The 12,813-nt window shown below is 43.6% G+C and overlaps 1 protein-coding gene across 4 annotated transcripts in view; it reads right to left on the bottom strand.

The window, feature by feature from the left end:
• The window catches only part of tbc1d17 (TBC1 domain family, member 17), a 258,075-nt gene that overhangs the window by 143,507 nt on the left and 101,755 nt on the right, over nucleotides 1–12,813 (bottom strand). For all 4 annotated transcript variants that reach the window (XM_028813654.2, XM_051933539.1, XM_051933541.1 and 1 more), the window contains exon 6: nucleotides 4,302–4,413. In XM_028813654.2, coding sequence (XP_028669487.1) covers nucleotides 4,302–4,413 — 112 coding nt within the window. The remainder of the gene's footprint in view (nucleotides 1–4,301; nucleotides 4,414–12,813) is intronic.

The following is a 12,813-nucleotide window of genomic DNA, read 5'->3' as shown; positions in this document are numbered from 1 at the left end:
TATGATTTGGATAATGAGCTGTTCCACACCTTCTCCATACTTTTTTCTTGCCATCATTCTGGCAGAAGTTGATCTTGGTTTCATCTGTCCAAAGAATGTTTTTACAGAACTGTGCTGTCGTTTTTAGATGTTCTTTAGCAAAGTCCAATCTAGCCTTTCTATTCTTGAGGCTTATGAATGGCTTGCAACTTGCAGTGCACCCTCTGTATTTACTTTCATGCAGTCTTCTCTTTATGGTAGACTTGGATATCGATACACCTACCCCCTGCAGAGTGTTGTTCACTTGTTTGGCTGTTGTGAAGGGGTTTCTCTTCACCAAGGAAATGATTCTGCGATCATCCACCACTGTTGCCTTCCGTGGACGTCCAGGTCTTTTTGCGTTGCTGAGTTCACCAGTGCTTGCTTTCTTTCTCAGGATGTACCAAACTGTAGATTTTGCCACTCGTAATATTGTAGCAATTTCTCGGATGGGTTTTTACTGTTTTCGCAGCTTAAGGATGGCTTCTTTCACCTGCATGGAGAGCTCCTGTTGTCTGTTCACAGCAAAATCTTCCACATGCAAGCACCACACCTCAAATCAACTCCTGGCCTTTTATCTGCTTAATTGATAATGACATAACGACGGACTTGCCCACACCTGCCCATGAAATAGCCTTTGAGTCAATTGTCCAATTACTTTTGAGCCCCTGAAATGAAGGGATTGTGTTAAAAAAATGCTTTAGTGGTCTCACATTTTTATGCAATCGTTTTGTTCACCCCACTGAATTAAAGCTGAAAGTCTGCACTTCAACTGCATCTGAGTTGTTTCATTTAAAATGCATTGTGGTAATGTACAGAACCAAAATTAGAAAAAAAGTTGTGTCTGTCCAAATATTTATGGACCTAACTGTATACAGTGCATCCGGAAAGTATTCACAGCGCATCACCTTTTACCACATTTGTTATGTTACAGCCTTATTCCAAAATGGATTAAATTCATTTTTTTCCCTCAGAATTCTACACACAACAGCCCATAATGACAACGTAAAAAAAGTTTATTTGAGGTTTTTGCAAATTTATTAAAAATAAAAAAACTGAGAAATCACATGTACATAAGTATTCACAGCCTTTGCTCAATACTTTGTCGATGCACCTTTGGCAGCAATTACAGCCTCAAGTCTTTTTGAATATGATGCCACAAGCTTGGCACATCTTTCCTTGGCCAGTTTCGCCCATTCCTCTTTCCAGCACCTCTCAAGCTCCATCAGGTTGGATGGGAAGCGTCGGTGCACAGCCATTTTAAGATCTCTCCACAGATGTTCAGTCGGATTCAAGTCTGGGCCACTCAAGGACATTCACAGAGTTGTCCTGAAGCCACTCCTTTGATATCTTGGCTGTGTGCTTAGGGTCGTTGTCCTGCTGAAAGATGAACCGTCGCCCCGGTCTGAGGTCAAGAGTGCTCTGGAACGGGTTTTCATCCAGGATGTCTCTGTACAATGCTGCAGTCATATTTCCCTTTATCCTGACTAGTCTCCCAGTCCCTGCCGCTGAAAAACATCCCCACAGCATAATGCTGCCACCACCATGCTTCACTGTAGGGATGGTATTGGCCTGGTGATGAGCGGTGCCTGGTTTCCTCCAAACGTGATGCCTGACATTCACACCAAAGAGTTCAATCTTTGTCTCATCAGACCAGAGAATTTTCTTTCTCATGGTCTGAGAGTCCTTCAGGTGCCTTTTGGCAAACTCCAGGTGGGCTGCCATGTGTCTTTTATTAAGGAGTGGCTTCCGTCTGGCCACTCTACCATACAGGCCTGATTGGTGGATTGCTGCAGAGATGGTTGTCCTTCTGGAAGGTTCTCCTCTCTCCATAGAGGACCTCTGGAGCTCTGACAGAGTGACCATCGGGTTCTTGGTCACCTCCCTGACTAAGGCCCTTCTCCCCCAATCGCTCAGTTTAGATGGCCGGCCAGCTCTAGGAAGAGTCCTGGTGGTTTTGAACTTCTTCCACTTACGGATGATGGAGGCCACTGTGCTTATTGGGACCTTCAAAGCCACATAAATTTTTCTGTAACCTTTCCCAGATTTGTGCCTCAAGACTGTTGTCCAATCAACTGAATTTACCACAAGTGGACTCCAATTAAGCTGCAGAAACATCTCAAGGATGATCAGGGGAAACAGGATGCACCTGAGCTCAATTTTGAGCTTCATGGCAAAGGCTCAAATGTACATGTGCTTTCTCAATTTTTTTATTTTTAAGAAATTTGCAAAAATCTCAAGTAAACTTTTTTCACGTTGTCATTATGGAGAGTTGTGTGTAGAATTCTGAGGAAAAAAAATAATTTAATCCATTTTGGAATAAGGCTGCGACATAACAAAATGTGGAAAAAGTGATGCGCTGTGAATACTTTCTGGATGCACTATATATATATATATTTCAGAAAACTGTGTTTTTTGGGAAAAAATATTCAACCCTTTTTTTGGCTTCAATTGTGATGCATATATAAACCCCAACCACAAAGGAGATGAAGAGGACTTGCAATCATGGGTAAGACTAAGGAGGTTTCACAAAAGTCGAGAGAGGAAATTATTTCATTGCACCTGAAGGGCATCAAGATCTCCCAAAAATTGAACACTCCAAGAGGCACCATTGGGAGCATTATAAGTAAGTTTAAAACATATGACACATCTACAAAACAGTCAGGCCGAGGGAGAACCACCAAAAAATGTAACCAAAAGCCTTTGACAGCTTAGTCAGGACAACTAAGAAAATCCCAGTTACTGTGAAACATCTACAGGATGACTTGATGAAGGCCAATACAAGTGCCTCAGTGCAACTATAAGATGAACGGTGAATGAACAAGGAATTCATGGTCACACTTCAAAATGCACTTCACTCCTGACCACAAAGAACATCAATTTTCGACTAGAAAACGCCAGGAGAAATGTGGATAGGCCGGCAGAGCTTGGGGAAACAATAATATGGACCGATGAAGCTAAATTGGATCTGTGTGGACACATGGAGCAGTGGTAAGTCTGACATAAGAAAGACCAAGCTTACGACCAAAAGAATACAATCCCCACAGTCAAGCATGGAGGTAAGTAATTGATGATGAGAGGATGTTTTTCTGCTGCAGGAACTGGCAATCTTGACCGTGTAACTGGCATCATGGGTTCCCAGAAACACCTGACAATTTTAAAGATTCAGAAATCGAATATTAGTGATCATTGAACTTTCCAGCAAGACAACGATCCCAAGCTCATATCCAAGTTAACCAGTGCCTGGTTGAGAAACAGATTCTGGAATGTTGTGGGGTGGCCTTCTCAGTCCCCAGATTTAAATCCCATTGAAAATCTTTGGTGGGATTTAGAGAAGGCAGTTACAGCACAGAAGCCATCAAACATCAATAAATTGGATGCTTTTGCACGTGAAGAACTGGCATACAGAGGTTTAAGAAGCTTGTCAGCACTTAACAAAAATGGTTATTAGAAATTATAAAAGCTAAGGGATACTAAACAAAGTACTCATGGTGGGGACTGAACAATAGTGCACATGTACATTTATTAAAAGAGTTATATTTTTCATATCAACTCAAATTATGTTCTCAAAATAACAACACAAATGTGTCAATACATATTTTATGTTGTTTAATGAGGTTTTTTGTCACATATTTTCATTATCCTCAATTCATATCACTATAATGTCTTTTGAGTTGAGGGAAGTGAATATTTCTGACTGCAACTGTAATATTTCAATTAATAATGCAGAAAGATGTTAAATAGTATTGTTAACCTTAACCCTGCTTTTTAAAAAAAAACAAAAAAAAAAAAACATTCAACTCAAAGGTTTACTTTCACTTACCAAGTATGTTTAGGGCAAAAGTGGCTAATGTTAGTCTGGGAGTTCCACTGACAGCTTTTGTTCCAACCAACTTCTTTCTTTTTAAAGGGTTTATTTACATTTTACTTTAATTTAAATTAACTTATCCATACTTATGAGTTTCCTCAAAAGATGTTGTTAGAAACATTCATTAATGGTTACTCTTTCTACATATTTAACAACAAACACACACATGATAACAATGGCTGATAAGGAGCAGATGCTTTAATGTCCCTCCCTTCCCTTATTAGCATGCAATAACAATATAAATATATATATTTCAACAAAAATAAAATGCAAAAATAATACATGACAGTGTCTGGTTAAGTAAACTTAACTGCATCATTCTTTAACAGTATACATGCATTTGCTCATTTAACTAAGCCTGCTTGCCAAAAAAAGAAAAAATGCTGTTCTTAATATTTTGAAGTAGAAAACTTACAGAGACAAGATCTGGTGTGCCATCATCAAACAACTGCAGTTCATCAAATGACTGTGAGAGAGCACCAGAATCATGGGAGTGTACCAAAAACAAACGGGAGTCCACAGGGGAACTGAAGAAAAGACAGATGCTTAAAGTAACTACACACGAAATCACTACAGTGGTGATAAAATAAAGGTTTTTTAAACATACCATACATATATTCTGGAAATATTCTGACCTCTTTACATTTTCACATTTTACTATGTTGAAGCCTTATGTTACAATCAATGAAATGTACTTTTCCCCACATGAAGCAACACTCAATAACACATGGCACAAAGCATAAAGAGAATATTAGAAAAGTCAGCAAATATAAAAAAAATAAAAACTCAGACAGACAGCCAGGCATATACTTTATTAATCCCCAAGGGGAAATTCACATACTCCAGCAGCAGCATACTGATAAATACAATATTAGTTAAAGAGTGATAAAAACACAGTGCAAGTTAAAAAGTGCAAGGTGGAAAGTGCGAGGCAGGTATAACAGTCAATAACATTGTATAATGTTACCGTTTACCCCCCTGGTGGAATTGAAGAGTTGCATAGTGCGAGGGGGGAACAATCCTCTCATTCTGTCAGTGAAGCAAGACATTAACAGCAGTCTGTCGCTGAAGCTGCTCCTCTGTCTGGAGATGATACTGTTTAGTGGATGCAGTGGATTCTCCATGATTGACAGGAGCCTGTTCAGCGCCCGTCGCTCCGCCACAGATGCAAACTGTCCAGCTCTGTGCCTACAATAGAGCCTGCCTTCCTCACCAGTTTGTCCAGGCATGAAGCGTCCCTCTTCTTTATGCTGCCTCCCCAGCACACCACCGTGTAGGGCACTTGCCACAACCGTTTGATTGAACATCTGCAGCACCTTATTACAGATGTTGAAAGATAGCAACCTTCTAAGGAAGTATAGTCGGCTCTGTCCTATCTTGCACAGAGCATCAGTACTGGCAGTCCAGTCTAATTTATCATCCAGCTGCACTCCCAGGTATTTATAGGTCTGTACCCTCTGCACACAGTCACCTCTGATAATCACGGGGCTCGTGAGGGGCCTGGTCCTCCTAAAATCCACCACCAGCTCTTTGGTTATATACATACACACACACATACAGTATATATATATATATATATATATTGTCACACACGTGCGCATGGGAGGCAGCTAAAGGGCTTGAGTAAGGGCAGTTCTGAGGCATGCCGGGATGTAGCAGAGTGCACGGACTCTTTTTCTCCCTTTCCTGTAGACCATTCACGGGAGATTCCACCTGGCTCTTGACGTCACTTCCGGGACCGAGCCTATGGAAGGAGACCTTGCTGGCTCCGGCCCCTGTGATGTCACGTCCGGGCTCAAACCAACAGCTGAAGACCTTCATGAGCCCGACCCCTATGATCTCACTTCCTGTCTTCCCCTTTAAAAGCCTGCACCTTTTCCCTATTCCCTCAGTTCTGTTTTGGACTCGGTTGTGTGCACATCAGTGCCGTATTCATTTAAACAACTTTTGCAGCCAAGAAACCAATTATACGGGTGGCTGCCCCAAACCTTTCTATGACTCTGTGTCGAGTTTGTGACATTGGCGTAGCCGGCAGGATGGAAAAGTCCCAGAAGAGAAGGGGACAGGACCTGCAATACACAGGAAAACAAGCCCTCCCATGTTATAGAGCAGGTGGCCTGCTACCTGCTCCTGAAAACAATAGTCCGTGGCTTCACCCAGCTGGCCTGGGGTAAACAATTCCAAAATATGGCAGAGCTCATAGAGCTCGTAGAGACACAAAGGACGGCCTCACAATCTGAGGGAGCCGAACTGTCCCTTAGTCAAACTCAACCGGAGAACGTCCCAAAACCTACCGCTAAACCGGACGGGAGTTGGAGGTTTTGCAACGACTTCTGTCGGTTTAATCAAGTCTCCCAATTTGATGCTTATCCAATGCCACGAGTGGATGACCTCCTTGAGAGGCTTGGGCAGGCTCAATATTTGATCACACTAGACATGACAAAGGGGTTCTGGCAGGTTCCTTTAACGGACTCCGCAAAGGTTAAAACCGCGTTTAGCACCCCTAGTGGACACTGGTGGTATCGTGTCCTTTCATTTGGGTTACATGGGGCTCCAGCAACCTTCCAGCGTATGGTGGACAAAGTGCTCCGGCCTCATAACTCATACAGTGCTGCCTACCTGGATGACGAGGTCATCTATTCCAGCACGTGGATGGAACACCTACAACATGTCCGAGCAGTATTATGGACGCTGGGGGGGGAGGCTGGGCTTCGGATTAATCCCAAGAATGTTTCTTTGGATTGAGCGAAGCCAAGTATTTAGGCTACCTGGTGGGTCAGGGTACCGTGAGGCCACAGTGCTCCAAAGTAGATGCCATTTTGAAATGGCCCCGTCCACAAACCAAGCGGCAGGTCCAAGCCATTCACGGGTTAGCAGGGTACTACTGCCGGTTTGTGCCCCGGTTCTCGGAGAGAGCGGCACCCTTGACTGATTTGACAAAGAAAAGGGCCCCGAACATTGTGGTATGGACTGAATAGACAGGCGCTGCATTTAGAGACCTGAAACAGGCCCTTACGTCCGCACCTATTTTGAAGGCACCTAACTTTCTTTGCCTTTCATCCTCCAGACGGACGCTTCGGACACAAGCCTGGGGGCCGTACTGAGCCAAAGTGTCGATGGTGTGGAACACCCCATCATGTTCCTGAGCCGGAAACTGTTGGACCAGGAGACCAGGTATGCAGCGGTGGAGAGGGAGGCTTTGGCGATTCAATGGGCGATTACTCAGCTGAGGTACTACCTGTTGGGCTGGGAATTCACCCTTGTCACGGACCATGCACCTTTACAGTGGATGGCCCTGCACAAGGGGTTGAATCCACGGGTCACCCGGTGGTTTCTTGACCTACAGCCGTACAAATTTTCACTCATTCATCGCCGGGGCGCTCTTCACACCAACGCTGATGCTCTTTCTCGCGTTCACGACCTCGGTCAGAGTCGTGTCCTGAGGTGGGGGCCTTATCACACATGTGCGCATGGGAGGCAGCTAAAGGGCTTGAGTAAGGGCAGTTCTGAGGCATGCCGGGATGTGGCAGAGTGCACTGACTCTTTTTCTCCCTTTCCTGTACACCATTCACCATCCACCTGGCTCTCTTGACATCACTTCCGGGACCGAGCCTATGGAAGGAGACCTTGCCGGATCCGGCCCCTGTGATGTCACATCCGGGCTCGAACCAATGGCTGAAGACCTTCATGAGCACGACCCCTATGATCTCACTTCCTGTCTTCCCCTTTAAAAGCCTGTACCTTTTCCCTATTCCCTCACTCTTGTTTTGGACTCGATTGTGTGCACATCAGTGCCTTATTCATTTAAACGTCTTTTGAAGCCAGGAAACCAATTATACAGGTGGCTGCCCCAAACCTTTTTTTGACTCTGTGTCGAGTTTGTGACAATATATATATATATATATATATATATATATATATATATATATATATATATAGTGAATGAAAAGATGGAACTCTGGAGAGAGCAACATACAATTGTCCGTGACTGAAAACTGATTTTTGGCAGATACAGGCATATCTTTTTGAAAGTTTGGCCCTGTGCCTTATTAATTGTCATTGCAAAGGCCAATCTAACTGGAAATTGTCTGCGTGTAAAAGTAAAAGGCAAATTTGAATCTGATGGGGTCAGGGATATCCGGGGAATAAGGACAGTTTGTGAGATAGCAGCTACGATAGTCTTACACTCCAGTACATTGCGGTGAATGCTGGTAACAGAAAATCTAGTGCCATTACAGAGACCTTTTGCTGGCAGGAGATTTCTGAGAAGCATGATGACTGAACCAATTTTAATTTTGAGTTTATGCGGAGGCCTGCCAGTGGGAGTAAGACTATTAAGAAATTCTTCGGGGAATGAAAGTTGATCTGCAGGATCGTCTGTGACGATTGAGTCAACGCTGGTGAAAGTCACTTCGTCGGTAGGGATAAATTTCAGCACTTGTTCATTAAGGTGTAACAAGTCTTCGTTGGTGACGCTTAATATAGCTCGCGTGCTGAGTTGTTCCAGAGTGAAAGTTGCGAAGTCGATGTCGCCATATAGTTGTTGAACGGGATCAGAAATAAAAGGAAAACAATGTGAAGGCAATGTCACAGGTGTTCCGTTTTTCCCGTCTCCAACATCGAGGAGCCGTTTTGCGAAATGTTGTTCTTCAGGAAGAGCTCTCATATTTGTTGTCAGTGTAAGAACATATATGTGACGCCACAAAGGTTGCTTGTTAATGCAACTGGCGACAGTATACGCCGTATAATCACGCCGCTTTTTTAATGTTTTTAAGCAGAGGGAGAAAATGAACATTTGCAAAATCCGTAACGCTGCTTTCAGTAAGTACAATGCACACACGTTTAATTTGTCGGCCACTTTTTGCCAGCCGTCTTTTCTGGTTTGGACTGCTTTTACAGTGTTACCGCTTGTGCATATTAAATCTTGAAATCCTTTGAGTAACTAATTAACTAACCAACACCCACCCACCCAGCTTGTGTGAAAAAAATGCGCCCGTTCTTTCATCATTCTGTTGCAGCCTATCAAAGACTTGCTGATCATGTTTTTTAGACTCAATATACAGTGCATCCGGAAAGTATTCACAGCGCATCACTTTTTCCACGTTTTGTTATGTTACAGCCTTATTCCAAAATGGATTAAATTCATTTTTTTCCTCAGAATTCTACACACAACACCCCATAATGACAACGTGAAAAAAGTTTACTTGAGATTTTTGCAAATTTATTAAAAATAAAAAAAATAAGAAAGCACATGTACATAAGTATTCACAGCCTTTGCCATGAAGCTCAAAATTGAGCTCAGGTGCATCCTGTTTCCCCTGATCATCCTTGAGATCTTTTTGCAGCTTAATTGGAGTCCACCTGTGGTAACTTCAGTTGATTGGACATGATTTGGAAAGGCACACACCTGTCTATATAAGGTCCCACAGTTGACAGTTCATGTCAGAGCACAAACCAAGCATGAAGTCAAAGGAATTGTCTGTAGACCTCCGAGACAGGATTGTCTCGAGGCACAAATCTGGGGAAGGTTACAGAAAAAGTTCTGCTGCTTTGAAGGTCCCAGTGAGCACAGTGGCCTCCACCATCCCTAAGTGGAAGAAGTTTGAAACCACCAGGACTCATCCTAGAGCTGGCCGGCCATCTAAACTGAGCGATCAGGGGAGAAGGGCCTTAGTCAGGGAGGTGACCAAGAACCCGAAGGTCACTCTGTCAGAGCTCCAGAGGTCCTCTGTTGACAGAGGTGAACCTTCCAGAAGGACAACCATCTCTGCAGCAATCCACCAATCAGGCCTGTATGGTACAGTGGCCAGACGGAAGCCACTCCTTTGTAAAAGGCACATGGCAGCCCACCTGGAGTTTGCCAAAAGGCACCTGAAGGACTCTCAGACCATGAGAAAGAAAATTCTCTGGTCTGATGAGACAAAGATTGAACTCTTTGGTGTGAATGCCAGGCGTCACGTTTGGAGGAAACCAGGCACCGCTCCTCACCAGGCCAATACCATCCCTACAGTGAAGCATGGTGGTGGCAGCATTATGCTGTGGGGATGTTTTTCAGCGGCAGGGACTGGGAGACTAGTCAGGATAAAGAGAAAGATGACTGCAGCAATGTACAGAGACATCCTGGATGAAAACCTGCTCCAGAGCGCTCTTGACCTCAGACTGGGGCAACGGTTCATCTTTCAGCAGGACAACGACCCTAAGCACACAGCCAAGATATCAAAGGAGTGGCTTCAGGACAACTCTGTGAATGTCCTTGAGTGGCCCAGCCAGAGCCCAGACTTGAATCCGATTGAACATTTCTGGAGAGATCTTAAAATGGCTGTGCACCGATGCTTCCCATCCAACCTGATGGAGCTTGAGAGGAGCTGCAAAGAGGAATGGGCGAAACTGGCCAAGGATAGGTGTGCCAAGCTTGTGGCATCATATTCAAAAAGACTTGAGGCTGTAATTGCTGCCAAAGGTGCATCGACAAAGTATTGAGTAAAGGCTGTGAATACTTACGTACATGTGATTTCTCAGTTTTTTTATTTTTAATAAATTTTCAAAAATCTCAAGTAAACTTTTTTCACATTGTCATTATGAGGTGTTGTGTGTAGAATTCTGAGGAAAAAAATGAATTTAATCCATTTTGGAATAAGGCTGTAACATAACAAAATGTGGAAAAAGTGAAGCGCTGTGAATACTTTCCGGATGCACTGTTCATTAACTCAGGACAAGGGCGCGCATTCATTTCAGATTATTACATCCAGCTAGTCTGCTAGACTAATCTGCTACATGGCTGCGTTTGAAAAACCGACTTATCCTGGATGAGTTTCACCGGCATTAATGATTAGGAATCTGGTTGGAACAAAACCCTGCATCCACAGGAGTTCAAAAGGACCGAGTTTGGGAAACACTGCTGAACACAGACGAAACCGACCACGGTAGTAGGAGGGGGGTGGGGAGCGTACACAGGGCAGGGACGTATTCAGAGGGAACGTATGACCCGCACTCAGTGGGTATTCCTCTGTCAATCCTCTCCGTGTCCGGGCAGGGTGAGGTTTCCCGTGTTGAGTCAAATAAAGCAAGATTTGTGTCTGGCGAGTTGTTGTGTTCGAGCACATGAGTAGGCACTGTGAATGCCTTGAGAGAGTGGGTGGACGCGTGCCGGATGAATAATGAGTATCTATATATCTTCTTAAATATAGACAGCGTCTCATAGTTGTGATGGTTTTACACTCCAGCACATTGTGGTGAACGCTGGTAACAGTCAGGCGGGCAGGCATATTAGAGTTGGTGCTCTTAAAGTTGGTGGGCGTGTCTCTCTAGCGGTTTGAGTTCTTGGGCGGTGCTCTGTCGTTTATATTACACGGTCGGACGACTTGGTGGATTACATATATGATGATGATTAAATGTTGAAATCCTTCGAGGAACTAATTAACTAACTAACATCAACCCCGCTTGTGCATATTAAATGTTGAAATCCTTCGAGGAACTAATTAACTAACTAACACCAACCCACCCACCCACACACACAGCTTGTGTGAAAAAATGTGCCCGCACGGTCGGATGACTTGGTGGATTATATATGATGAACATATGAAAAATCTGTAACGCTGCTTTCAGTAAGTACAATGCACACGCGTTTATATAGTAAAAGGCAAATTATCCGTGACAAACAAACTGTTATAAACGCTGCATACCAAGCCGCGGTGTAGTATACGCCATTTTTTAAATGTTTTTTAAGCAGAGGGAAAAAAATGAACATTTGCAAAATCCGTAACGCTGCTTTCAGTAAGTACAATGCACACGCGCTTAATTTGTGGGCCACTTTTTGCCAGCCGTCTTTTCTGGTTTGGGCTGCTTTTACAGTGTTACCGCTTGTGCATATTAAATGTTGAAATCCTTCGAGGGACTAATTAACTAACACCAACCCACCCACACAGCTTGTGTGAAAAAATGCGCCCGTACTTTCATAATTTTGTTGCAGCCTATTAACTGTTTTAGACGCTGCATTCAGCAATTCACATCCCCGACAAACATGCCTCTTTTCACATGGTCCTGCTTTGGTGGGCGGGAAACGTTTTCCGTGTTCCTGCAGGACCATCTAAGAAGACGCATGTTTGTCGCGGAAACAAATTGCTGCATGTAGTGTGTAAAACAGTTTGCTATGGTGCACGCAGTCGTGCATCGTAAGCGAAAAGTCAACGTGGCTCAGAGGTGCATGTGTACTGTAGCCCAGACAAAGATAAATGACTGCGTTTTTTCCCAGTCGACGCATCCGAGTTGGTGGTCGTGGCTCTGCGAGTTGTTGTCGTAATCCAATGGTCTTAGAGTTGGTGGGCATGGTTCCTTCCTGCGTGCGCCATGGGCGGCTTACTTGTCGGCAGCTTAGTGAATCCACGTCCCTTCCGGCGTGCTTTCCATGGGTGGCTACTTGTCTTCCGGCTTAGTGAATTATATATTGTAGATGAGGAAAACTGAAGAGGATTCATTTTGACCACATGAAGACACAATGAATGCTTGCAAGTAAAAATTAAAAGTAGAAATAAAACAGATAATTTGTTATCTCCAAATAGCTGAAATCACTGAGGCGAAGGACGGTGGTAAACAGATAAATGTTCTTATGACTAGAGTAGCTGTCTAGGGAAACAAAAGAACTGCTTAATTGAGAAGGGATTTTTAAGGACTGGATTATTTCCTTTTTTATCCAGTTTCTCTTCTGGTTTGACCTTTACCCGTATCTGGCAAGTGGTTCTCCTTTAAAAATCATGCTTTTTAATTAAGCTAATTTTACTTCATAAACAATTCAACACAAATATCTCTTAACAGTAGAATCCCTGAAGCCTACGAAAATATTCATAATCCTGGGCCACCTTAAATTCCCTCATACCTCCTCATCAGCATCTTTGTTTTGCAAATGTGTCAATCAGCACTGGCAGAAGGGA

This window comes from Erpetoichthys calabaricus, chromosome 11, assembly GCF_900747795.2.
Source record: "Erpetoichthys calabaricus chromosome 11, fErpCal1.3, whole genome shotgun sequence".
NCBI classification, from domain to species: Eukaryota; Metazoa; Chordata; class Cladistia; order Polypteriformes; family Polypteridae; genus Erpetoichthys; species Erpetoichthys calabaricus.
The sequence above is the reverse complement of the archived record's forward strand: the minus strand, read 5'-3'. Positions and strand labels throughout refer to the sequence as shown.